The 25879-nt window shown below is 43.8% G+C and overlaps 2 protein-coding genes across 4 annotated transcripts; one reads left to right on the top strand and one right to left on the bottom strand.

The window, feature by feature from the left end:
* Positions 1 to 169: 169 nt before the first annotated feature.
* nup54 (nucleoporin 54) lies at positions 170 to 8811 on the top strand. Of its 3 annotated transcripts, XM_079734181.1 has the most exons (15): positions 170 to 219; positions 635 to 742; positions 1070 to 1150; positions 1589 to 1624; positions 2792 to 2878; positions 3485 to 3640; positions 3822 to 4033; positions 4766 to 4953; positions 5551 to 5747; positions 6578 to 6632; positions 6721 to 6814; positions 6949 to 7056; positions 7453 to 7572; positions 7929 to 8039; positions 8318 to 8811. In XM_079734181.1, the coding sequence occupies exons 1-15, from the start codon at positions 177 to 179 to the stop codon at positions 8444 to 8446; spliced, it is 1725 nt and encodes a 574-aa protein (XP_079590307.1). In that variant the 5' UTR covers positions 170 to 176; the 3' UTR covers positions 8447 to 8811. The 3 variants fall into 3 exon arrangements, with proteins under 3 accessions (XP_079590307.1, XP_079590308.1, XP_079590309.1); XM_079734182.1 differs by lacking the exon at positions 1589 to 1624; XM_079734183.1 differs by lacking the exons at positions 635 to 742; positions 1589 to 1624 and having other exon boundaries at positions 171 to 219.
* Positions 8812 to 9719: 908 nt separating this feature from the next.
* On the bottom strand, positions 9720 to 19061 carry ppef2b (protein phosphatase with EF-hand domain 2b; the record flags this gene model as incomplete). Its single annotated transcript, XM_079734597.1, has 17 exons — positions 9720 to 9904; positions 11185 to 11272; positions 11704 to 11867; positions 12616 to 12722; positions 13311 to 13453; positions 13685 to 13870; positions 14999 to 15307; positions 15594 to 15743; positions 16026 to 16062; positions 16162 to 16328; positions 16433 to 16479; positions 16579 to 16693; positions 17483 to 17658; positions 17817 to 17871; positions 18209 to 18336; positions 18785 to 18802; positions 19007 to 19061. 17 exons carry the CDS (start codon positions 19059 to 19061, stop codon positions 9720 to 9722), a joined length of 2130 nt encoding a protein of 709 aa, XP_079590723.1.
* Between the last annotated feature and the right edge of the window lie 6818 nt (positions 19062 to 25879).

The following is a 25879-nucleotide window of genomic DNA, read 5'->3' on the forward strand; positions in this document are numbered from 1 at the left end:
TACAAATATATATGGTGAGCATTAACAGAAATTCAAGTACATATATTTATTTGTGTGTATATTGGACCCTAAATATGTTCTTGCGATTTCATCTATGGATTATCCTCACGGAACCTTTCAACTATTACCGCATTTTATAGTCGGACGGACATGATAGGAGGAGGGCAAACCTAAACATGGCGTTCAATTTCGGAGGCGCCCCCACCAATCCTGCTGCCAGTAAGACTTTTAACTCCAAATGTGGCTTTCGTTTCGATTATTAAGCATTGCCATGTATTCTAAATGTATGGACCAAAATTTGTCCGCCGTTGTTGAATCAACAGAGAAAGATCACAGACTTGTAGCCTGCTGTTGTTCCTCAGCTAACGTTAGCAGTATAACAGATGAACCACATCCCATAAGCTTAGTATATAGTCTATAGATTATCTCATTTGATTTCGTATTTGAAGCGTTCGTAACAGTTTTCTAAGTGGTGGACGTCATCATTTGTAGATCAGATTGTTCGATTTATTAACGGCTGCATGTGTACAGCCACAACTGATAGGTTTCAAGCCACATGGCGTTTTGTTCCGTTTATAATTTACACTACCCATATCATGACATCCCATATTAAATGTTGTATTCTATCATAAAGGCACGACTGGATTTTCATTTGGTTCATTTGGTGCCAAAACCACAGCATCCTCAGCATTTGGCTTTGGCGCCCCTGCCACCACAACCACTGCCGCCTCTGGATTTGGTAGTAAGAACAACACTTAGTCCTGTCCACATCTCCTTAAAGTCCTACACAAATAGTACTATGTCGTCTATTTGGTAGTTGGAGCATCACTTGTCCTGTCCACATCTTCTAAAAGTCCTAACCAAATAGTCTTCATTTGTACTATGTTGTTTATTTGTAATATGTATTCTCAGGAAATGATAGTGCTTTCAGTTTGGTCAGCACTACTTCTAAGACGATCTTCCTGTGCTGTAGCAGACTATTATTTGGAACGAGGTCAAGGCGTATGGTGTATCAAGTGCCATTGGGTCTGACTGCACATTGTGTGCCTCTTTGTTGCCTCTGTCACAGCCCTGACCGCCCCTGGATTTGGGGCTGCAGCCACAACTGCTGCAGCAGCTCCAGGATTTGGGTTTACCTCGGCCACAACGGGTAAGACCTGCACACGGACATGTACACGACCAAGCCAAGGATAGCTGTGGATTATGAGTCCAGTTAGGTGCCCTTTTTGGATATAACGGGAGTCGTTTGCTTTGTTAGAATTCGTACAGGTTTTCACAAAGTAATAATAAATGTTTCCTGTGTACCTTCTATTATCGTGTGTGTGTGTGTGTGTGTGTGTGTGTGTGTGTGTGTGTGTCCGATAATGGTCAACATTCAGTTGTTATGTCATTTTGCTTTAATCAAATGCTTTGAGATTGTACTTTTTACAAGTAACTTAAAGATGCATGCCCATATCAAGTGTAATGAAGAGTTTATTTTTTCATAAAGTTTCTTCAAGATTGCATGATTTGTTTTTCTTATCCTAACCTCTTCATGTCGCCCTCTCTCTCTGTCTGTCTCTGGCTGCCTGCCCTCCAATGGCTGCAGGGTTTGGGGGTCTTGGAGCAGCAAACCCCACTGCTGGTGGGTTTAGGGGGGGGGGGGTTGGTTTGAATGCCAACATGGCAGCATTCATCTTTAGTGTTGCATGCTTTAGTCCAGCTATCACCACTGGCACTGTTATCAATGTTGGTAATGGCCTGGCTAGCACAGATAGTAGCCCTATCTGTGTGCACATCCACGTCCATCATTTTCATAACTTTGACGTGTCTTTGAAGTTTTTTCAACACGCAGTGATGAGGTGTTTGTGGCTGTGTGGCACTCTGTCTGGGCAGTCCCTTCCGGCCACCATTATATTAAGTACGTCCTGGCACTTAATGTATGCACTTATTGTACGCACTTAATCTACATTGCACTTATTCATAGTACTTAATTTTGTAGCATCTGCAGTAGCTGCTATCACTGCTGTACACGGGGAAAGGGTTAGCCTAGCGAGTGTTAGTACTTGCACTTGGTTCTATGAACATCTTTACTGTACCGACAGCGATGTATTGTTTCACTTCTTATGACAAATGTACTTATTGTAAGTCACTTTGGATAAAAGCGTCTGCTAAATGCCCTAAATGTAAATGTAATGTCTTTGGTGTCACGGTATGTAGTGCAGTTCATATTAGCTTTTAAAAAAATAATCACAAAGTAGATTGTCGTAACCATGGAGTTCGTCCTATTACTCTGTGCAAACTATGTGTTCGGAATCACTTGCCCTTTAAGACACCTTAATATTAACCTGGCTTCCCTGGTCTGGTATTGGGAGGTCTGCTATCCATTTAATATACAGTATAGTTTAGATTTGTAATGTTACTATTTTTGTGTTGCTTTAAGCGAGTAATAGGAGATCTCTGTGTAGGCCTTAATATTACTTTGTTTTTCTGGCAACAATATGATCATAAACAAAATGAATTGATCGGAACTACTCTGTTGCAGTGCATATTCTGATACAGCCCACACTGTATCAGAACGCCCAGCTTTGCAGCCTCCTATGATCTGCTCTTAGGTTATTTTTAGGTTAGGGTAAGGTTTAGGTTCTGGAGGACAGTGGTTTTCAACCCTCACCAAATCGAAGCTGATAACGTTGTCATCAGTTCTCCTTTCCTCCTCATCTCTCCCCTTCTCCCCATCGGTCCATGTGTACTACATGCATGCACATGTTTGTTTCGGGAGGTTTTTCTAAACATCTTGTCTATTGCTCAGGGGCCTTCGGGGGCTTTGGAACCACCACCACCGCTGCGGCCGTGCCAGGCTCCACCTTCAGCTTCGCTACACCCGCTAGCACCACAGGTAGGGCTCCCTCCTGCTCCAACCAGGACTACATGGATTTGAATTGGCAAGGAAACCTGTTTTTCCGCACTCTTAGGGCTTGTTAACCTATGAGAAATATCTTTGCTAATGTGCTATGCGTCTGAGAGGGGTGCTTCTTCTTGGGTGGCTGGCTGGGTAGGTGTTCTGTTATCTGGCATGAAGTCACGGTAAATAACACGTTTCCATGTCAATCAGCTTTCGAAACAGGTAGAGTAAATTCCTTGTCATGGGAAGATTTGTTAATTATTTCAGGTCAAATCTCGAATATTGGTAACTTCTGAGAAAGCATAATATATTCTAATGTGTCTCTTTTTTTATTGTGTATTTCAATTTATTGTGTATAAAATTTATGTGCAATAAATTTACTTTTATTGGAGCTATGTACTTCTGCTTTTCTTTTTGTAATGAGCGTTCCATCCTACCGCCACAAGATGTCTTCCTTCCTCTCATTCTCTAAACTCTTCTTTAACCACTACTTATACAGAACGATGAGGTCAAGCGTCACAAAAAAGAGTTTAAATCGTATTACCATCATGGGACTTTTGTTTTTTCCTGAACAATTTCTCTTCTCTTCTGCTCTTTCAGGGGGCCTCTTCGGAAACACCCAGAACAAAGGCTTTGGGTTCCCCACTGGACTGGGGGCTGCCACCGCCCCCGGGGTGGGGGGATTCGGGGCTGCGTTAGGGGCCGGTCTGGGTGGCTTCGGGGGCTTCAACATCCAGGCTGCTCAGCCGCAGCAAGGTGAGAGACAACACTGAGAATCAGGGGGGGGGGATAAACAGAATGCGGCACTTCTTGGTGTCTAACAATTGCGCCTCACAGACTGCCCTACTCATGGTAATCTCTCTCTCTCTCTCACTCACTCACGCTCTCTCTCACTCACTCACGCTCTCCCCCCCCCCCCCCTCTTCTCTCCTCTCAGGCGGTCTGTTTGGCCAGCAGGCCCATGGGCAGGCCCAGCTCTACCAGCAGGTGACGGCCCTGTCGGCACCCACTCTGCTGGGGGACGAGAGGGACGCCATCCTGGCCAAGTGGAACCAGCTGCAGGCCTACTGGGGCACGGGCAAGGGCTACTACAGTAACAGCACGCCGCCCGTGGACTTCAGCCTGGAGAACCCCTTCTGCAGGTTCAAGGTACGGCGGGGAGGGACGACTGGAGAACATGGGTTCTTGTAATGGTGTGGATCGCACTAAAAAACATTTGCAGGGTGAAACATGGGACGGGCATACTTGGAGTTTGTGTTAAAGCCCAGAAAAATGTTGCTCTGCGCAGTTGCAAAGCAGGAGTGGAATATGTACACATAAACTCGTACGACTTTGGCCAAATTAATTATTAAATTTCACCCGTTTCTCTCTGCGCTCTCAGCAAAGGCGCTCAGCAATGCAAAAGCAAAAATGCCTGATGACCCTTGGTAACCAATCAAAAAATTCCCCCTACCCCAGCTGTTAAAACTTTCCCGGCCTGATTGGGGCCTTATGCAATAAGTCTGTCAGGTGTTGTTTCCCTCTTCTGTTTTGTAGCGCAGGATAATCTATTGATGTGGTTGTTGGAATCCCAGCCCGCATTGAAGGCTTATAAACACGTGTTGTTAACTGAACAGTCAGGGGGGTTGCTTGGATGGGTTGAGGAGATAGTGTAGCGTCTTGCGAATTCAACTCCCAGCTGAAAGGTTTCTGGGTTGGCTTTGGATAGAAAGTGATTTCAAATTATGTGGAAATGCTCGTTTTTATTATTATTATTATTATTATTATTATTATTATTATTATTATTATTATTAAAAGCATTCACGTATACTTGTATGCAGTGTGCCTATGGGGTGGTACTTTAAAACAGTGTGTGTGTGTGTGTGTGTCTCTGCCGTGCAGGCGGTGGGCTACAGCTGCATCCCCGGTAACAAGGACGAGGACGGCCTGGTGGCCCTGTGCCTCAACAAGAGGGAGGCGGACGTGCGCGCCCAGCAGCAGCACTTGGTGGAGTCCCTCTTCAAGCTGCTGGGCAGCAACCAGTCGCTGTCCGTCAACGTGGAGGGAGTCAAGGCCCTGCCCGACGACCAGTAAGATTCCCTCTCACACGCGTTCTGGAAGAAAAAGGATATGGCGGATACAATTTGTGGGGAGAAATGGATATAATTGGAGCAGTTTATACCGTCCGGAAGACCTTGGGTTGGCTTGTTGATGCTCTCCTTTCTCATGACTTCTCCCTCCCCCCCCCCCCTAGTTTAAGGGCAAAGCTAATCTCTTCTTCTGCGCGTCTCCTCCCATCTCTGCCCTGTTGACGGAGCTCCAGCTTCCACATCTCCACCTTCCACTTCTTCGCGCTTAGATGAGGTTCACTGAAAACATGTTAGAGTTGATGTATTAACAGATGTCGACGTGTGGCAACATGATGAGATTTTACAGGGATTTCACCGACCGTTTAATGACATGAAATGGTGGGTCAGCTCTAGAGTAGAGGAACAAAGTCTTAATTTTTCCTTACTGTTTATTTTATCAGTCAATCCTTGGTAATCGCTTTGTACCAATTCTTAAAGATGTCAAATGTGTCAGGATTTTTAATTGCTTGCACTCCTCATTCTACCCCATCTATAAATGCCTCACTTAAAATGCATTTTCTGGGGTCTGAGGATTGAACCTTATTCATCCCTCACCAGGACGGAGGTGATTGTGTACGTGGTGGAGCGCTCACCCAACGGCACCTCTAAGCGCATCGCGGCCAGCACGCTGTACAGCTTCGTGGAGCAGGCCAACGTGAAGGCCCAGCTGGCCCAGATAGGGGTCCTCATGTCGGTGACGCGCACGGAGCTCTCCCAGACCCAGCTCAAACAGCTGCTGCAGAACGCGCCCGCAGGTCGGTCTCCCGGGGCTCTCTCTGCGTGGATTTGTTTCTTGCTCTATTTGTCTCTCTCCTTTTCTATCTTTCAGTCTCGTTCAGTCTCTCTGGATGTGTGTCTCTCTCCCAGTTTGTCTCTCTCATTCTCACTGTCGGGCCTTTCACAGATGCACCGTACGTCTGACCTTCTCCGGATGATGCCCGGCAGGGCTCGCGTTTATCATGCCAGGTCCCCTAGTGTAAAGTCCAAAGAATCGGAGAGCCGGGGAGAATTCACAGCGAGCGAGTTGGCGTGTTACTGACGTTGCTTCTTACCTCGTTCCAACTTCTGGCTGCTTTCCGCTTTTCTTCTGATATGATATAAATTCATCATGGTATCACCGCAAAAAGAGAGTTGGTAGCCCATCCGCCATCTTTGATGTGTTGTAAAGAAAACACTGCGACTATGCTGCCTACTGTGTGCGTCACGGCCTGCCTCCAACACGCTCCACCCAGGCACCACCCCTCGCCTGATGTATACAGAGCATCTCCCATATGTGGGAACACGTCTGATGCGGCTTATCTCCTGTTGTGTGTTGCATGTGTGAAAGTGTAACTCCTACTCATCTTGGGGCCTGATTCTCTGGAGTTAAATCAGTTCATGTGTGAAAGGCCTGTGTGTCTGTCTCTCCGTATGTTTCTCTTTCTTCCTGTCTCACTGTCTTTGCCTATCTCTCTTCTTGTCTTTATTTCTCTGCCTGTCATTTCATTAAAAAAAAAGAACTGAATACAAATTGTAATTAATGTCAAAAATAGTCGAGCTTTGTTCCGTCAAGTAAACGCCATGTTTTTCTACTTGTCATTCTCAGGCGTGGACCCCATCATATGGGAGCAGGCCAAGGTGGACAACCCCGAACCTGAGAAGTAGGCTGGGTTGGCAGCACAGAGACTGGGACCTTTTTTTAAACCAGTGTAACCAACCGGGTCCTGACCTCCTCTTCCTCCCCTGCAGGCTGATCCCGGTGCCCATGGTGGGGTTCAAAGAGCTGCTCCGGAGACTTAAGATCCAGGAGCAGATGACCAAGCAGCACCAAACCAGGGTTGACGTGAGTGGAGATCTCAGACCACCATACCATCCACAGCAAGCACTCCCAATAAAAACCCTGTTCCTTTCTCCTCCTTGTCTTTCACCCGTACACAAAATGACCTTCTGTGTCGCCCGTGTGTCCACTCATCTCAGATCATCTCCGGGGACATCAGTGACCTGCAGAAGAACCAGGCGACAACGGTGGCCAAGATAGCCCAGTACAAAAGGAAGCTGATGGATCTGTCTCACAGAGTCCTGCAGGTAGAGAATACTCGCCTGGATATCGGGTTCACCTCAAATACACATACAGCTACAGCTAAAGGCTAGCTCATCAGGCTGGTTCTGCTGGCTATTTTAGCTAGCTTAATGCTGGTCTGTCAGGCTAGTTAGTTAATATGGGTAGTTGAGGTGCATAGTTTATCCGGGTAGTTCAAATGGTTTCCTTGGCTAGTTAAAGGAGCGTTCATTCGGCTAGTTCAGATAGCTACTTTGACTATCTAAAGGAGTTCAGCTGGCTAGTTCAGATAGCTACTTTGACTAAAGGAGAGCTGGAGGGTTCACTGGGTGCATCGTGGGCCAGTATATCTATCTCTGTGTCCAACCCATGTCTTCTCCTCACTCCTTGCCTTATCATCGCCCTCCCTTGCCCCCTGCTAGGTGCTCATAAAGCAGGAGATCCAGAGGAAGAGCGGCTACGCTATCCAGGTGGACGAGGAGCACCTACGGGTGCAGCTGGACACTATCCAGTCCGAACTCAACGCCCCCACGCAGTTCAAGGTGGGTGCTTGTGTTGGTGGCAACCACAAGAACTACCTCATAACACTGTGAATATTCGATTCAGTATGCACTCTGTCTATATATATATGTTTACATAGTGTTTATTTGTAGTTGTCTTTTTGCACTATTATGTTATGTTGTGTGGTTAATATATATTAGAACATTTGGAGCATGGGGAAACGCAATTTCGGTTATTTTTGTAACTTGTTGCAAGGTCGGTCTGACAGTAAAGTTCACTTTGCCTTTCTTTACTAAGGCTCAATTCATACTTAAAATAAAATATTATGTGGGCATGGTTTTGCTCCGTATTATATAAATACATTCCTCCCCTGTATTATATTTTTTTTATAAAAAAGGGGCGGTTAAATGAGCTGATGTCCCAAATCCGGATGCAGAACCACTTTGGGGCTGTGAGGTCAGAGGAGCGCTATAACGTGGATGCGGACGTTCTCCGCGAAATCAAACAGGTGAGATTTTACCTCCATTATACCTATGTATGCATATGCACATTTCTGTTACTTATGATACACCCTTAAAAAATGTGTCATACTTTGACCCAAAGCAAATGCGGATACGAATATGTTTTGATTAATACATTTGGCTAGTTGAGTTGGTGTTGGGCACCTTGCACAAGCCGATCCCAGAACATGTGCCTTACCCCTGACCCTGAAGGACTCACCCTGAGAGCCTGAGCCTCACCCTCACCACCTAACCCTGAATCCGTAACCCTGTCCTCCTCGTGCAGCACCTGAAGCAGCAGCAAGAAGGCCTGGGCCACCTGATCAGTGTGATCAAGGACGACCTGGAGGACATCAAGCTCATAGAGCACGGGCTGACGGACAGCGGGCACATCCGGAGCGGGCTCCACAGCTGAAACCCCCCCACAGACCCCCCCCCGACTTAATGCACCAAAACTCAAAGCCTCCGTGGTTCTCCGTGGACTCCCTTCACATGAAACACAACAACTACAAACTACAATGATGGTTTCCGTAGTTGTTTGAGACATGAATGTGAGAACGAGTTTTACGAGACGGTATGTCCCTAACATGCAGAGTAGTCACGGACTGAGTACGATTTTCAAAACCAACAACACATGCATAAAGAAAAAGCCCAACGTAGTCCATATGTCTGAACAATATTGCAGTTACACCAACATAACTTTCAGGCATTTGGCAATTGTTTGTACAACAAAATGTTATTCATTGTAAATAGGTTTTTCATTGCAGTTGTAACATGACAAGCTCCATGATTTATTAATAAAATGAAAAATCCTTTCAAAACTTTGGCTGTACTTCTTGCGTGTGACGCAAATGATCCAAGACTGTACAATATCGGGGTCCATAATGTTTGTATGAACTCTTTATACCAAACAACGTTGCTAATAATTTAATTGTTAACAGACTTTGGCTAAGCAATTGGAAGAAATCAACCAGAGTAATCCTATACCTCCCTTCAGGCCTCCCTCAAAATGCATAACTTTAGAAATATGTCCACCTAGCCTGGTTTAAGGCTTCGGTATTATGCAGTGAGTACATGGGTGGGTAGGTAGACAGACCGGTAGGCATTGATTTTAGGCCTTTTAATGACCATTGTTAATAGTGTATGTAATGAACAGTTAGTAGTTTTTTTAGATAAGGGCCTCAATAATTATAACAAAGTCCCATTCCTCTTAGGTCACTCACTACTACCAATAAACAGCCAACCGTACCCTAACCCGACCTTATATTCAACACATTTTCTCGTTTGAATGGCATTTGCACTGGGCAGAGAACTACAAACCATGAATTATTGCTAGAATAGGTATTCACAATCCCTCCAGCAAGTAGGTAAACAAGTATTGGTGATGATGATGATGCAGATGACCCCTGAAAGTGAGTGTTTATTACTGGAGCCAGGGACCCCTCCAGCCCCAGTTATTACACTTACATTTCATGTAAGCTGAGGCTTTGGTCCAAAAGAGACAAACAATTATACAATACAGTGCATTCAACAATGAAGACACAATCCAAAAAGTGCAAGAATAATTTGAGTTCATAAAATTTATCTAAGCTAAGCAACTGCTTTAACTGCTAAAATATATTACAAATGTATTTGTAAGCCCATGAAGGGTTACAAATACCCCACTGGGGGTTGGGGGCCCCCCTAGTCTATGAGGGGACAGCGAGGGCCACCAGGCGAAAGGCCTCCATGAACTCATTGATGTCGATGCTGCCGTCCTTGTTGAAGTCGATGCTGAGGGCCAGGTCGGCGATGGCCTCATCGTCCACCTCCGTCTTCAGATGGGCGCTCAGGAGCTTCCAGGTCTGCCGGAACTCCTCGAATGACAGCGATCCTGAGGGTGGAGAAAGCGCTTGTTCACTTCCAACCCGTTGAAAACATGAGCGTCGTGGTTACGGGTGGCCGCTGGTTTCAGTGTTGAGTTTAAACGTGACGTGAGGCAAAGTTATGTCTTGTATATGTATTGTTTTTGACCCCACTTCCAGCTTAAAATGCTGCACTGGCAACAGCAAATTGATTTGTAGCATCCCAATAAATTCAATAACATGCTGGTTTCATAATCAGTTTGGATTTAAGGTTAAATACAGGCTTGGAAGAACTGATGATAATCGTGAATAATGTCTTGCAATGTTTTAATAAAAAACGACAACATACTAACTGGTGGATAATGTGATAACATTTTTGAATAACAACTGATCATTTAATACCTGGACAGTAATATAATACAATTAGTGAGCCGATAACATACAACCTTTTTGCTCGTAATGTTAATATTACATTATTCATAATTTATAAAATGATCAAGCAAGTAAAATATTTTTGCTTTAGTAGTGTAATAATTGTATACAATTCTAAAACAATTAATTCAATTATGAATTGATAAAGTTACGATTCAAGTTAGATTGCGCACTATACTAAGTATAATGTGATTATGTACAAAAAAACAATAATATTACATTATCAGTTTTTATATATATTTGAAAAAAATCAGTTCTGACAAGGTGCAAAGATTTATTGGCTAGTGTTTGACAATGCAAAATAATCTATTCTGCTTCGGTCGGAACCTCAGTTAGGATTGCTCATGTAGGAGATACTGTGGAGAACATTCATCAGCTAAAATATTTGATGGCACAGAAATGGTGGTAAATATACTGTATATCTACTCTGTTGTATTAATTATGCGATAGAGGTCATTAACAAAACATATCAACTCAACGGACTCGTAGCTGTGGGAAAGAATTTCCGCTTGTGTGCCAAAGGAAGTGTTGTGTTGGTGAGAGATTCTCACCAAAATATTTACTGAGAGTACAATTGGAATCCAATAGCTTCGAGAGCGGCTTGCCAAAAGATACTATGGAAGGCTACTTTAGAGAACACGATAAGCACAACATGGTCAAAAATAGAACCAAGCCACAAGGTCATTCCATTGGGACTTGAACCCAGATGGTCAAGTCACAATATGTTGCAGTCCACCTGCATGCCTCCCAGAGGGAAATGAACCCAGACTGACCTTTGCTCACAGGACTTTCAAAGTAAGTCGCTTTGGATCTTGACTAGATGGAATTTAATGCTCCGTACTTAAGATAAGGGAAGACCGACTCCCCTTAGCCTCACCTGAGTGGTCTGTGTCTATGATCCTGAAGATGGTCTCCAGGTTGGAGTGGTTTCTGTACATGGTCTCCAGGATGCTGGCATTGGAGAGCTAACGTTTAAAGGGACAGCACAGCCATTTTAAACACAGGTGCATGAATAGAACGGTGGTATTCTTCTGTGTGTATCAATGAACATCAGCAGGCTTGTATGTTATTCATGTAAATAGATTACGCACGCACGCACGCACGCACACACGCACACACACAAACACACACGCACACACACACACTAACCCTAGGACAAACACGTACGCACACACACACACACACACACACAGACACACACACACACACTAACCCTAGGACAAACACGTACACACACACACACACACACACACGCACACACACACACACACACACACACACACACACACACACACACACACTAACCCTAGGACAAACACGTACACACACACACACACACACACACACACACACACACACACACACACACACACACACACACACACACACAATGGACCTCATGTTTGGGCTCGCTGAAGACCAGCTCCTGGATCCACTCCCGGTATTCCAGCATGCCGTCCTGGGTGCTGGTGCCCAGCTGTGAGCGCAGGACCCTCCAGGGCAGACCCAGCTTCAGCACCCCCTCCATGGCACTGGCCCAGTGCTTCAGAGAGATCACTCCTGGTGGACGGACCGCAGCAGTGCATTTAAGTGACGTCACATATTTGCTTCCCTACGCGGCCACTAGATGGCGGTCAGTAAGCATCAGGGCTGCATCCGGGCTATGTCGTCTCCCAGGGAATAGAAACATCTGCTTTGCAGGGAGACCATTCTTTCTAGCTTCTTGATTTTTCCCTGTTCAATGCACTTGTAAACTCAAAAGAAAATTAAGTGCAAAATAAATATCTTTTACAAAATATTATATATTATTATTATCACTAGGATTAGGATCATAATAGATTATTGCGATCATGGAAATGGTCATTCTTTTTATTATTGCTGTTGTAGTTGCACTTAACCCTAACAGTGTTAAAGCCAGGCTATTGATCTCCCCTGTATTCTCATAGTAGTAGTCCTAATAGCAGTAGTACTAGCAGCAGTAGTACTAGAAGCAACATCACTAGTAGTTGTACAGTTGATCTAATATGGGTCGCGTTTGAGTCAATGACTTTACAGAGGAGCTGGTTATGGGAGTGCATGTTGAGGTATTTCATGTGTAACACCACCTCATGTGTTCTAAATGGTTGTACGTCTAACCAATTGCGTCCAGAGGTTGGAAGGGGGGTTCAGGACTAATTTGAGGGGTTCCCCCTCATGCATATGCCATATGCATTGGAAAAGTTGGTGTGGCGATGTCAGGCTCACTGGAAGTACAACCATCAAAGAAAGTTTCGGCTGAACGGTTTCCAGAGCGATGCTAAAGGAGTACCTGTGTTGTTAGGATCGAAGTGCTGGAACGCACCGAGGAGGTCTGACTTGTGGGCGAACAGTTGCTCCCTCAGAGCGCAGAGAGCCGAACGCTCGGTTCTCCCGATACTGAGGAATACACACACAACCGTACTGCATCATAGATAATACCGTATTCACCTTGGTGTGTGCAGTGCTTTGATAGTAGTCGAATAAAGACATGTCTGTTAAGGGGGCAGGATCATTTAGTCATTATTAAAGTCGGTGTTCGACTTGTATAGCCAAAAAAGGTTCTGGGTTCGATCCCCCTGAAGTCTACCAATAGGCATCCTTGAGCAAGGTGACCTAGCCCCCTGCCAGCTCATTAATGACCTGCATCCCGTTTCACCTTCACGTCACTTTGGATTGGAGTGGCTGCAGCAAAATGACGAAATAGTAAACAGAAGTTCCACAAGCCCAATCAGAACATGTGCCCGATCAAGCCAGCGGTGTCCTTGCCCTTCCTTATCTCCCAGTCCTCCAAAGTATTCCACTGATTGCGTTCCGCTAAGCTCAGAACACTTTTTTCAAATTCTACCATCAGCGAGGAAATCGTACCATAGTCAGTGTTGTCGGAGTATCTATAAAACCTCTACAAGACAAATTATCCTTCCCACAGTGGCTGGAAAGAGTGTGGTGCATTGAGTGGGAGGTTGGTGCGGAGGTGTGGTCCCATACCTCTGTCTTAGGGTGAGGGTCCGGCAGGTCTGGCTGGACTGGTACTGGATGAGGTGTGGTACCAGGTCGGGGCCCATGCGGATGTAGGCTCCCCGGTTGCTGCCCACCTCGTAGTAGTTGGACGCTGAGAATAACGTCAGCACCTGGGAACCAAACAAGAGAAGCCAACTAAAGAAAGCAGGGGGCCTGACAACAGCCAGGGCCTTTAACAGCCAAAGTCCAAAGCTTCTGCTTCACGATGCCTGCAGTCACCATACAGGCATCCCTGAGCGCTCTGAAAATCCCTGCACGTCGCAATCCCATAAAAGCCTCTACTTAAAGACTCAGTAGTGAGAGACAAGGATTTGTCCTAAATACACTGTAGCACCACCCACCCTGCGGTTGTGGCAGAACTCGTAGCCGTCCTGCTTGCACTCGTGGGAGCGGATGAGCAGCTGGAGTTGGTGTCTCCCCAGCACCTCCTCTGTGACGTCGGGCCCCCAGTAGCAGCCCCCGCCCCGCACCTGGTTGGGCTGGCAGCCGTCCTGGGGCATGGGGTCGCTCCACAGGAGGTCCACCATCTGACACGGCCACAGCCCATCGTCCAAAGACCGTCCCGTCGTTACGGCATCAGTCATGAAATGCCGACAGATGAAACAACTGAAACATTGACTTTATGCCCTGTGATGGGAATGTTCGTTTGGCCTCGATTTAGGTTTAACTTTGACTATCGTCGTTAAAGGTCCCATGGCATGCCACCAGGTGTGGTGTAATTAGCCGCTACAAGCCGTTTTGGAAATCTGCCCCTTATGACATCACAGGTAGGCGTGTCCACCTAGATGTGTGACGGATAGATGAGCAACGTTTGCTACAGTCCACTGGGTAGGCTGATAGACTGATCTATCCAGCACACATCTAGGTTGACACGCCCACCTGTGATGTCATAAGGGACAGATTTCCAAAAAAGCTTGTACCAGCTAATCACACTACACCTGGTGGGATGCCATGGGACCTTTAAGCAGATTCTTTCATTATCTTGTATTTTGTACTCGTATACAGTTTTGCATTTCATTCATAAGCAGGGGATGGTAAGAAGCATCTAGCTCAGGGGTCTCAAACTCGCGGCCCGGGGGCCAATTGAGGCCCACAGGATGATATTTTGTGGCCCCCTACTTGACATCAAAGTTTAGTGTTAGTGCGGCCCGTGCTTTGTTGTTGAATGCACATTTTTGCTGAGTGGCTTGCCACGCTTTTTTATCACTCGTGATAGGGTGACCAGATGCCCCGGTTTTGCCGGGACAGTCCCAATTTTGAGTTGCGTGTCCTGAGTCCCGACAAAAGCCAAAGGATGCTAAAATGTCCCGGTTTCCACCAACCACTATGAAATGTCCCCTGTTGTCAGCGATTACATAGCCATCGTGATCTAATTATAGCCCGATCATTAACTTAGATCGGGTCAGTTGTGCTCCTTTTTTCTTCAGAATACTTGATGTGGCCCAGCCTGACCCAGATTCTACCTCCAGCGGCCCCCAGGTAAGTTGAGTTTGAGACCCCTGATCTAGCTTTAACGATGACTACGGGGAGACTGTGTGGACATGGGCTGGGGTTCGAACCCACAGCCATTCAGCTGGGAGGCAAAATCACCAGGTCCTGATCGCTTCATTGGCACCACACAAAGTTCAACCATGCCTCTACTTCCTCTCACTCACCTGTTTCCACTCGTCCCGTTCTGGGGTCCGGGGTTGCGGGTCCGTGTCGTCGTCATCAGCGTCACCGTCTTCTTCGTCAGAGGAGGAAGAGGAGGACACCAGCCTCCGCAGCTCCTGGAGGGACTGACTGAGACCGGCCTGCTTCCGCCTACGACTCAGCTCCTCCTCCACCGCCGTGCCGGAGTGGAGGGAGCGCCGTTGGGCGGTGTGGTGGATCCTCTCCTCGCCTCCCTCGGTGCAGCGGGGAGATCTTCTGTTACCGCCGGCCGACCGGCGACTACTCTTGGGCGGCCGAAGCGCGGACACGTACTGTAGGTAATGTGTTAACGTACGTACGGACAAACATACGGATGGATGGACAGACACATGGACAGACGGAAAGAGGGCCAGACGGACAGACATAAAGAGGGACGGACGGAGAGACAGAAAGAGGGACGGACAGACAGATAGAAAGAGGGACAGATGGACAGACAGAAAGAGGGGCAGATGGACAGAAGAGGCCCGACAGACCAAACATGAGACTCTTCTTTGTGGTGCGTAGAGATGGATCAGGGAACCTTCTCACAGGTTCTGATGGTTCTGCCGAATGGTTTACCTTGTGTCTTTCCATCCTGGCGATGACGTTGAGGTCCGTTGTATCAGAAATCCCCCCGTGGACCACCAACACCTTGCCATCGATCACCGTGGCCAGGGGCAGCCAGCTGAACAACTTCTGCAGAAGCTTCAAGATCTTCTTGCCGTGAACCTATGGAAGGAGTGTTTTCCTAAACTTTGGGTCAGGCGCCAATATTGGGTCACAATCCAGTGTGAGGACGGTCGAGCACTGACAACCAACAGAGTGTGCGGTTGTTGGGTCGTATCATATTTAGATATATGTCTAGATGAATTTAATCAGTATCCGATTCAGATTCTGAATTGACTTTATGGGCAAGTAAGTGTAACCATACAAGAAATTTCCGATATCAATAATCACGATAGAAAAACAGCAAAACTGGGTTGTATTGTTAAAACGTTGTTAAAAACCTACCCTATATTTTCCAAGCACTTCTTTGGTGAATCCATATCTGCAACAAATAAATAACACATAATAGATAAGTGATTGGCTTCGGCTTCAGGCCATCAAGAGGGTGAACATAACGAAGGTTAAGGGGGCCCAGACCCACCTCAGGTTAACAATGTGGTCCTCGTGGTTCCCTCTGTTGAGGTGGACCCCGTTGGGGTACACCAGGAGGAAGGCAAACAGAACGAGGAGGATCTCCATGGAACTCTTGCCTCGGTCCACAAAGTCTCCGTTGAAAACATAGGGCTTCTCCGAGGAAGGCAGGCCGTTCTGCGGCACGTAGGGAAAGAGTTGAAGTTATTTTAGAATGGAATCCAAGTGTAATAAAAAATAATTCCTTTATTAGCCTACATGTTGGTGACATTTGTACGTACCTTATAAAATACTAATAACAGATCTTCTAATTGCCCGTGCAAGTCTCCTAGGATAAAAAGCATTATTTTTTCTGTCTTTATGAGAAAACATTTGCATAGTATGTGTGTGTGTGCAGGCACGCGTGTCTGTGTGTCTGTGTGCGTACCACATATGGTGATCTCCTTTGAGTGGCAGGTGGAGACATGATTAATGTTGGGTAGGATTCTCAGGAGCTTCCAAGCCTCTCCGAGAAGCTGCAGGACGTACCGGGAATGAAGCAGCTACTAGGAGCAACCAAAAAAAAGAAAAAAAGAGAAACCAAGAAACGCTAGATCATGGGAAACAGATTAGAAAGGTTATCCGGGGAAGATGGCAAGAATTGATGGTTAATTGATAGAGAGGTGTTGTAGTTGTAGTACATAGCAGGCTAATTACAGTATCTTGAAAAAAATAATTTCTGCATAACCATATCACTAACATTAGCCCTAAAATAATGGGTGTGATCCTTTGTGTTAGAAATAGGGAAAAGGGGGTTATTAATAAAAATAATAATACAAACAAAAGATTATATTTTATAGTGCCTTGCATTAGGACCCAAGGAACTTACATATAGGAGAAAACAGAACATTACAAATTCACCTGGAATACAAATTTACAAATGTGTGTGTCTATGGGACTTCGAAAGCCACAGTCACCAATTATAAAAATATGAATCCGTCTTTCTATGTACACATGGGGGTTTGCACACACAGCTTAAAGGGGACATATTATACCACCAAGTGTGAGTGTGATAAGCCGTTACAAGCCGTTTTGAAAATCTGCCTCTTCTGACATCACTAGTGGGCGTGTCTCGATGTGTGCTGGATAGATCAGTCCGCCAGCCTACCCAGTGGACTGTAGCAAACGTTGCTCATCTATCCGTCACACATCTAGGTGCCAGGCCCACTTGTGATGTCAGAAGAGGCAGATTTTCAAAACGGCTTGTAACGGCTAATCACACTCACACCTGGTGGTATAATGTGTCACCTTTAAGGCAGCTCAAATCCCAGGCCTGGCACCAGTGCACCTACCTGCTTGTGCTTGAAGGCCTCCACCAGTTTGGACGCCTCACAGAAGGTCATCGGGAAGGTGAGGTGGGGCCCGTGGTAACCGTTGGATACCTCGATGCTCTTGTAGCAGAAGTACCTCTCCCATTCCGTATCATGGACCACGTCGTTCTCGCGGAATATATGAGAGATGAGACTTCCTGATGAGAGACGGGGAAGACAGCGAGAAGTGGCAGAGGCAATCAGCATGGGGGGGGGGGGGGGGGGGGGGGGGGTGAAGGGGGCTTAAAGTGGAGCTTGGATCACTGTGTAATAATCTAAGAGGACCTGAATGGGATTATGGAAGGCATTATCTCACTCTCACTACTGGCTGGAGTGAAGTGTTCCATCAGGTAGCCGAAGAAATTGTAGAGCTGGGAATGATGAGGCAAATGAATAATCAACCATCAATCAACCGTCATCAACTACGTGTTATTGGAGGAAATACAAGTAATGGCTTATGAAGGTTCATAAAGAAGAACATCATTTAAATAAAGAAAGGTCTTCTCTTTAGGCTGGAATACATGGCAGACAGCAATGTCTGTGTCGTTCTTCAGGAGAGCTTATGGGTGTTTTAAATGGTTCAAGAATAAGGAAGGAAATATGCTAACTTTGATGTTATTTCCATAAAGAGAGAAGGCCAGAATACATGGCAGGTATGAATGTCTTCAATGGTTCTCATAGGCAGATGATCATTTGAGGAAAATGCACCTTGATCTGATCCTGTTCTCCTGCATACTCAATGGACTGGAAGATGTTCCAGGTGCACCTGCGTCTCATCTCCAGCCGGGCTACGTACTGGCGGTACCAGCGCTGGATCAGAAGTGCTGCCCTCATGGCTGGAGAGGAGGGTAAAGGATTGATGGATGAGCGGAGCAGAAACATATAAACCAAAGAATAGTTTGATCTGTGTATTGAAGATGGCTTCCTCCAAAAATCAACACAAACTGGATTTTGGTGTATTGTTACAGGAAGCAGGATAGTGTAGTGCAGCTATGGTGACTCCAAGCCATAAGGTCCTGGGTTCGATCCCCAATGCACGCAGCTGACCTGTAGGCCGGCCTACCCACTAACTGTTCTGCTCACTTTGGATAATTTAAAGCATCTGCTAAATTATGATATAATAGCAAACAAAAGCAAACAATAATAATTGATCAAAAGACTCACCGGTCGCAGCTTCACCGATAGCATGGGGTTTAAGTAAACAGATCAATGTACCATTCATGGAAATGTGAAAAATGTGCAGGATATTTAAATGGCTCAATACCATTAAACGTATGTATTTACCTGGAACGGAGATATGTTCTGGGAAAAGACAAAAGAAACCTTCAAATAAAATAAATATAAATATATATTTATTGACGAGTGAACATCTGTCTCTTTTTCGCTCTCTCTCTTACTGTAGCTAAATATCTATATGGAAATAATACGTTCCACCTTTCCACACACATAGTACCATAGTTATGCATGTCCTCGAACAATGAAGCTCAAAGGTGGATCGTACCCTACCTCTTTCCCTCTTCTTTCCCAGAGATGCTGCTGCCTTTCCCATCCCACACCCCATGACCTGTGGTGGTATCTTCAATACCAAAGAAAAAACAACATTCAAATTAATATTCATATATCCCATCTTCATATATATTGAAATATTCATATATTGTGTCACAATATCTCTGACCGTGAAAGAGAGGATTTGGTGCATAAAGTAAGCATTGATTTGGTCAATGTGACTGAAGTGTAAGACAAATTTTCAACAGAGGTATGTATTATTATCTATGTACAGGTAAGTATTTAGAAACAGAGACATAACATTGCAGCGAGAACGTTATTCACGGTCATCATTCTTCAACAATGCATATTAGGCAAATTGTAATAACATAAATAATAGTTCAATAATTAAGAATTATACAATCAGAATCCTCCTTGATCACAGGATATTTTAAAAATAGAGTACATGATTGGACCAATAGCAATCAATCCAAAGCCAATCCCCCACGAAGACCTTGTAAACAAAACCCTTACCTAGTTACAGTTAAAGTGTTGATTCCCAGCAGCTCCTCCACATCCTACAAAGTTTGCCGTTGTCCTTTGCATAATTTCCACCACTATTAACACAACTGCTTCCGGCACAAGTATACTCATTGCTTTATTGTCTCTATACCGGTACTCCCTTTGTTTACAAGTATTTAAGACACACAACAGCTCTCTGTTTCTGTCGCTGACCTGGGCTTGCAGACGTCTACTATACAGGCGAGTGTCTTGGACGGCAATCCCCTGTGACCACTTAATCAAAACGACAAGTTGCAAGGGGATTAGGATTAAAGATGAGTATGACCGTGCAAGCCCCGAATAAACAAGATAAATACTTGTGTGATAAAGGGCACTCGTTAGATACAGTAGGCTGCATTTGTTGCTGACCTCATATGCAAAACAAACCCAGTTGCAAAACCCAAAATCTGTATGTTTCTGCAAACAGATCAAATCTCATAGTTTCTGTACCAAAAATAAATGACATATAACTAACATAAAATCGTTTCTACGTATTTTTGGTTGCGAAACATTGAGATTCAACGTGTCCGTGGTGTGCTGAACCGTACTGCACTAATAGCTAAGTTTGTTCAAAACCATACAGCATCACGTTAATGTATATTGCAGTGTGTTATCAGCGTTGGGAAAGCTACCTTGAAAGTGTAGTGAGCCAAGGCTAAGCTACAGGTTAGGTTACTCTTCATTACATTGAGCTTCAGTACACTGAAGCGGTCTACCAGAGAAATGTAGGATGCTAAGCTACCGGTTACTCTGCATTAATGAGATTCACTACACATGCTGTAAAAGTCGTTTACAATTCAAGTAGTCAAGTTGTAAAAAATACAATTATAATTATAAATCTTATAGCTTGGCCTTATAATACATACAACAATACATTTTATTTTAAAAAGCGCCTTTCAGGGTACCCAAGGGCACTGTACAAATAAGGTACATAAAGTCAATACAAAGCAATCAGACACTGACACTATAGACATAATACACTCAGGGACAGGGACAGAGAGCAAGCGTACAGGACGGAGATTGACATATGGATGGATATGGATGCAAGGTACAAAGGGAAAAACACACATAGAAACAAACAATACATAGGGCATAAAGTGTACACCAGATGTAGGGAGGATAACAAGTAAAAACAGGGAAAATAAACGTGGCAGTGCAAGTAGAAATCAGGAGGCGGAAAGGAAAGCTGAACTAAAAGGATGTGTTTTTAACTGTGATTTAAATGTAGATAAGCGCTTTGGCGCATCACGAGTGTCAGGGCATCCCACAGCTTTGGGCCTGCCACACTGAAAGCCCTGTCACCCATGCAGCAATATTATACGAGTTAAATCCAAACAAATGTTGTCCTCAAACAAATAAAACGTGTTTTTTTTTAAGTGAGTGAGTAGCAGACTTTGAATGTTGCCAAGGATTTGTATTGGTATGGAGTGAGAAGATCAAGGGATGAGATTATGTGTTTATTTCAAATACTTATCTCATGTTCTTCTCTAGCCTTAAATAATATCAATTGAATGCTCACGGTGTATCTATGTGCAGCCATGCCCCCTTTTTCAAGGAAGGCTTGGTGGTTTAAACCCATTGATTTCTTTGTTAATTGTCATTGAAAAAACTTTCAATGGGAGAAAAAAATGTACTTTTGGTCACACAATAAATAGACAAATTTCCAAAGCAAATGGTCCTAAATAATGGAAATTATTGAGATAAATACTCTTCAGTAGTGTATCGATGTTTGCTTACATCATGCCTAAGTGCACAATAATAAACCATTATTTAACCATAGTTAATGCATTCACAAGCATCAACTAACATTTAACAAGTTTAAACGATTTTTTCTATTTTTATTTTCATTTTTTTATCTTTGTACTCAGGCATCTGTTGAAAACTAGCATGTTAGCTAATATACTTAAGACAATGCATCTGGTTCGTCCAATGAATTGTCATGTACATGTCAAATAAAATCAAATAATAATACTCATTAAAGGACATTTTTCAACTTTAAAATAAATATGAATACTTTATTAACATTTGTGATTGACGCATGTTCAATGTATCTCACTACAGTTCACTTCAACTTGCTTTAGAAATAAAAAGATAGGTATTTTTATCACCAATAAAAAAAATAACTGAACGCCAGATGGCTTTAACGAGTCTCCAAGAGGCTTTCCATCGTGACATATTACATGAACTGACTAAACTTTGCAACTGAAATCTAAACTGAAGCACTCACTTGAGTCAGAGTTCTGATTTAAGCTAAAAAAAACCTGCTGCATCAAAACAGGTCCTATATACGTATGTTTCTATTTTGATATACATTTTAATAATAGTAATAATACTACTACTACTAATAATAATAATAATAATAATAGTGTCTGATTGAGGGGCACCTGCAGCAATCAACCTCCTCAGACCTTCGGTGGAACATAAGTAGTTCTTTGTGGAGTTCTCTGTGATTGTGTTCCAGAAGCAACAGCTGTCAGCACATCGCCCCCCGCCCCCAGTGGGAGATGTCAGACGTTCAAGGTCTTTAAGAATTTTAGAAAAAGCTTCCAAGGAATCCGTCGCCTGCTGTGAACTCAGAACTCCCCCCGTGATGCCCTGGGATGAACTCCATGTTTGTGTGTGTGTGTTGGTTTGTGTGTGTGTCTCAGTATATGTTTGTCTGTGTGTCTCAGTATGTGTGTTGGTGTGTCTCAGTGTTTGTGTATGTGTGTGTGTTTGTCTCAGTATGTTTGTGGGTGGGTCTGTGTTTAATACATATGATTTAATTAATGAATGCATGTTCATACAATGCATAATTTGAGTACATTGCCCACTATTAGGTAATACTGGCTTGCAGAACAAAGGTGTGTGTGTGTGTGTGTGTGTGCGCGTGCATGTGTGTGTGTGTGTGTTTGTCTCAGTATGTTTGTGGGTAGGTCTGTGTTTAATACATATGATTTAATTAATGAATGCATGTTCATACAATGCATAATTTGAGTACATTGCCCACTATTAGGTAATACTGGCTTGCAGAACAAATAAGTGTGTGTGTGTGTGTGTGTGTGTGTGTGTGTGCGTGCATGTGTGTTTGTGTGCGTATGTGCATGCATGCATGCGTGTGTGTCTACACACACATGTCTGAGCTGGTCCTAAGCATTCCTTTCTCCTGTTGATGAATTAGAGCATGAATATTTAATCATCGGTTCCCCTACCCTCCATAAAAGCAGCATGCAGGGTTCTTCTGAGGACACCAGGGAACGTTGTATGGGTTATGAGCCTTTTTGGGCCTCTTTCTACTCTCAGATGTTAACTGAATCTGAACTTCCAGCTATCGCATCCCCTTTTCTACAGTTGTGCTGTGCACTAAAATTATTCTGATTATAATGGGTTTATCTGCCAAGGTATTTCATGGCAGTGCCAATGTCTGACAGTTTCAAAGGGAGTCAACAGAACATCCTGATCTCAACCAAAAGCCATACAAAGTAATACATTTGTTACAACTTAAATTCGAAGTTGCCTACCACCACCAAAGTACATTAATTTCCAACAACGGCAAACCCCAGCTTTGCTTATCCCCATTATTAAGATGGTAATATATTATATGTATTAGTAACTTTCATCTCTATTATTTATCGACTGTCGAAAAATAGTCTTCTGCATTGCTTCAAACATATATTTTTGCCTTTTCTAGGAAGATCTGTTTCCCATTATTGAAAATAATGGGCACCCTTGGAACGCTATTGACAAATCAGTCAACAGGTATTCAACATTGCAGAACCTCCCCATACAACTTCAAACAGTGTTATCTTGTGTAGAAACTAGCCAGAACTGGTGTTAGCGCTATGAATGTGTGGTCCAACAAGGTACTACTGTTAGCTTTAATATCAGTTGGTTTAATACGGTCATAGAATAAATCGGTTTACATCACTTCATATCTGCTAGCCAGCGTATCGTGAGCTAAACTAAACTAAAAATGACCAATCACTGAGTATTACTCTGCCATTGATTCTACCCATAAAATGGTGCTGCTAGCTTAGAAATGTCTGTGAAATGTACTTAAAAGTGTCTCCGTCGCTAGGTCTTTACCAAGACTCCACTCACTGGCAGTATTCAACTACAGTTGGTGTTGCGAACCAGTTTACTGGCGGGAATTATGTTTTCCGGGTATTAGCCAGGTCGAACGTGAGTTGTTTTGCAGTTTCAAAGTGATATAAATAACAAAAAATGGCAACATTTTAGAGCAAATTGCCCCGCATTATGACTACATTTTGATTATAAATTTAAAGTGTTATTTTTTGGTATCGTTTCACAATAGCAACAAGGCCGCCTTAATGCATGGGCTGGGCTGAAGCCCCTGGGCCTACGACGATCAGGGGCCTATCATGAGCTGCAGTATTAATTTATTATTATTTTTTATTTTTTTATATACTGGCTCATGATAGGCCCCCCGATCGGCGTAGGCCAAAAACAATGCGAATTCTTGGGGCCTACAAAGATCACAGGCCTATCACGAGGCAAGAAAATACTAATAAAGGTCACATTGCTTTGGTATTTGTCTAATTTTTCTGTCCATCACTTGATATGAATTTTTGTGGTTTCTAATTGGCCCAATTTACCAGTGACCCATGTTGACCCAACATGACACAACAGCCCATCACATTCTAGAGGAATGTTTTGGCTTGTGATTCAAATCAATTCATGCACGGGCTTACCTGGGCTGAAGCCTACAACGGTCAGGGGCCTATCATGAGCTGCAGCATTTAATATATATTATATATATTAAATACTGCAGCTCATGATAGGCCTCTGATCTTTGTAGGCCCCAAACAAAAAATCACATTGTTTTGGGCCTACGCCGATCATGAGCCAGTATAAAATATATATATATATATATATATATATATATATATATATATATATATAATATATATATATATATTTTATACTGGCTCATGATAGGCCCTGTGTGTGTGTGTGCGTGTGCGTGTGCGTGTGTGTGCGTGTGTGTGATGGATTCCTAAGGCCTGCCGAGGCCAAAGAGGAACCTCTTACTTGTTAATATGCTGTAATTAGGCGTGTTTGTGTTTCTGCAGTACGGATCATGTTTTCTTTTGGTAATATGGAGTTAAATCAAAATTTCATGGAACATGGTTTTATAATCACCTTGTCTATCCTTCAATTATTTGGTCATCTATAATCTACTAATATAAATATCGTGATGTTATGTGGCTCAGAGAGGGTCACTAATACGTTTTGCACTCCAGACACATGGCATTTACACATTTTCATTGTAAGACCCCCTCTCAGGGGGCCTACGAAACCGTTCAGCCCCAGGGCCCAATGGCAGGTTAAGGCAGGCCTGAATAGCAATATCAATTACAATTACAATTAGGGCATTTAGCAGACGCTTTTATCCAAAGCGACTTACATCGGTTAATACACACATTGTCACACCGACGGCAGAGTCAACCATGCAAGGCGACAGCCAGCTCGTCAGGAGCAGTTAGGGTTAAGTGTCTTGCTCAGGGACACATCAACACTCACAGCACAGCTAGGAGGAGCTGGGGATCGAACTAGCAATCTTTTGCTAAGACTCCTGAGCTAAGCCGATCACCATATAACATATAACACATAACATATAATATATAACATAATATTGCTTAATAAAGGTGTTCTTGACTTTTCTCGATCACTAGAAGAATTGTAAAAAAAATAAATCTTGATACATCACAAGATGTAAGAGAACTTATAATGCATCTTTAATTTGGACTGAAGATCTGATGAAAAATATCAGTCATTCTAGCTTAAAACAGTTTGAAAGTGTATTCCTTGACCTCACTGCTAGTGGATCAAATTTTAAAGTCCAATATGGGCACAGGAAGTAAATTGCCTTTTTACACGCGAGAAACCTCAGTACCTATACACAATGCAAATATAAGTGTTCAAATGTATGTGCCCAATTCAAGGGCATTCAAGAACAAAATAATACATTTCAATAGCCCATCATTTCTTTTGCTGTTTATTAATATTTATGTTTTTGTGACTTATCACCTATTTCAATCATCACCTTTTCATACCACACAAGTGTGGTATGAAAAGGTGTTGTCATTTTACCCCCCTTTTCCTCCTCCACAATCTTCAGTTCTCCTTTTCTCTCTGTCTCCGCCAGATCGTCCACTTCACACCAAAAAGGGGGGCTAAAACAACAATGTTAAGCATCTCAAGGCCAAGCGGGTGTAAATGAAGATAAAAAGCCAGGTTCCCAGGCCCCCACCAAAGGATATCTACCACAGCATCCCCGTCTAGTCTCGCCATACCTCCAACGACACTCGCCACATCGACATCGCTGGGCCC

Source organism: Pollachius pollachius (genome assembly GCF_949987615.1).
Source record: "Pollachius pollachius genome assembly, chromosome: 4".
Taxonomy (NCBI): Eukaryota; Metazoa; Chordata; class Actinopteri; order Gadiformes; family Gadidae; genus Pollachius; species Pollachius pollachius.

Excerpts from the sequence above, each read along its gene's own strand:
- nup54 (XM_079734181.1), top strand. The coding sequence starts at position 177 with ATGGCGTTCAATTTCGGAGGCGCCCCCACCAATCCTGCTGCCA. Across the intron at positions 4,034-4,765 it reads ACCCCTTCTGCAGGTTCAAG|GCGGTGGGCTACAGCTGCAT; the intron begins GTACGGCGGGGA and ends TCTGCCGTGCAG. Across the intron at positions 6,633-6,720 it reads GACAACCCCGAACCTGAGAA|GCTGATCCCGGTGCCCATGG; the intron begins GTAGGCTGGGTT and ends CCTCCCCTGCAG.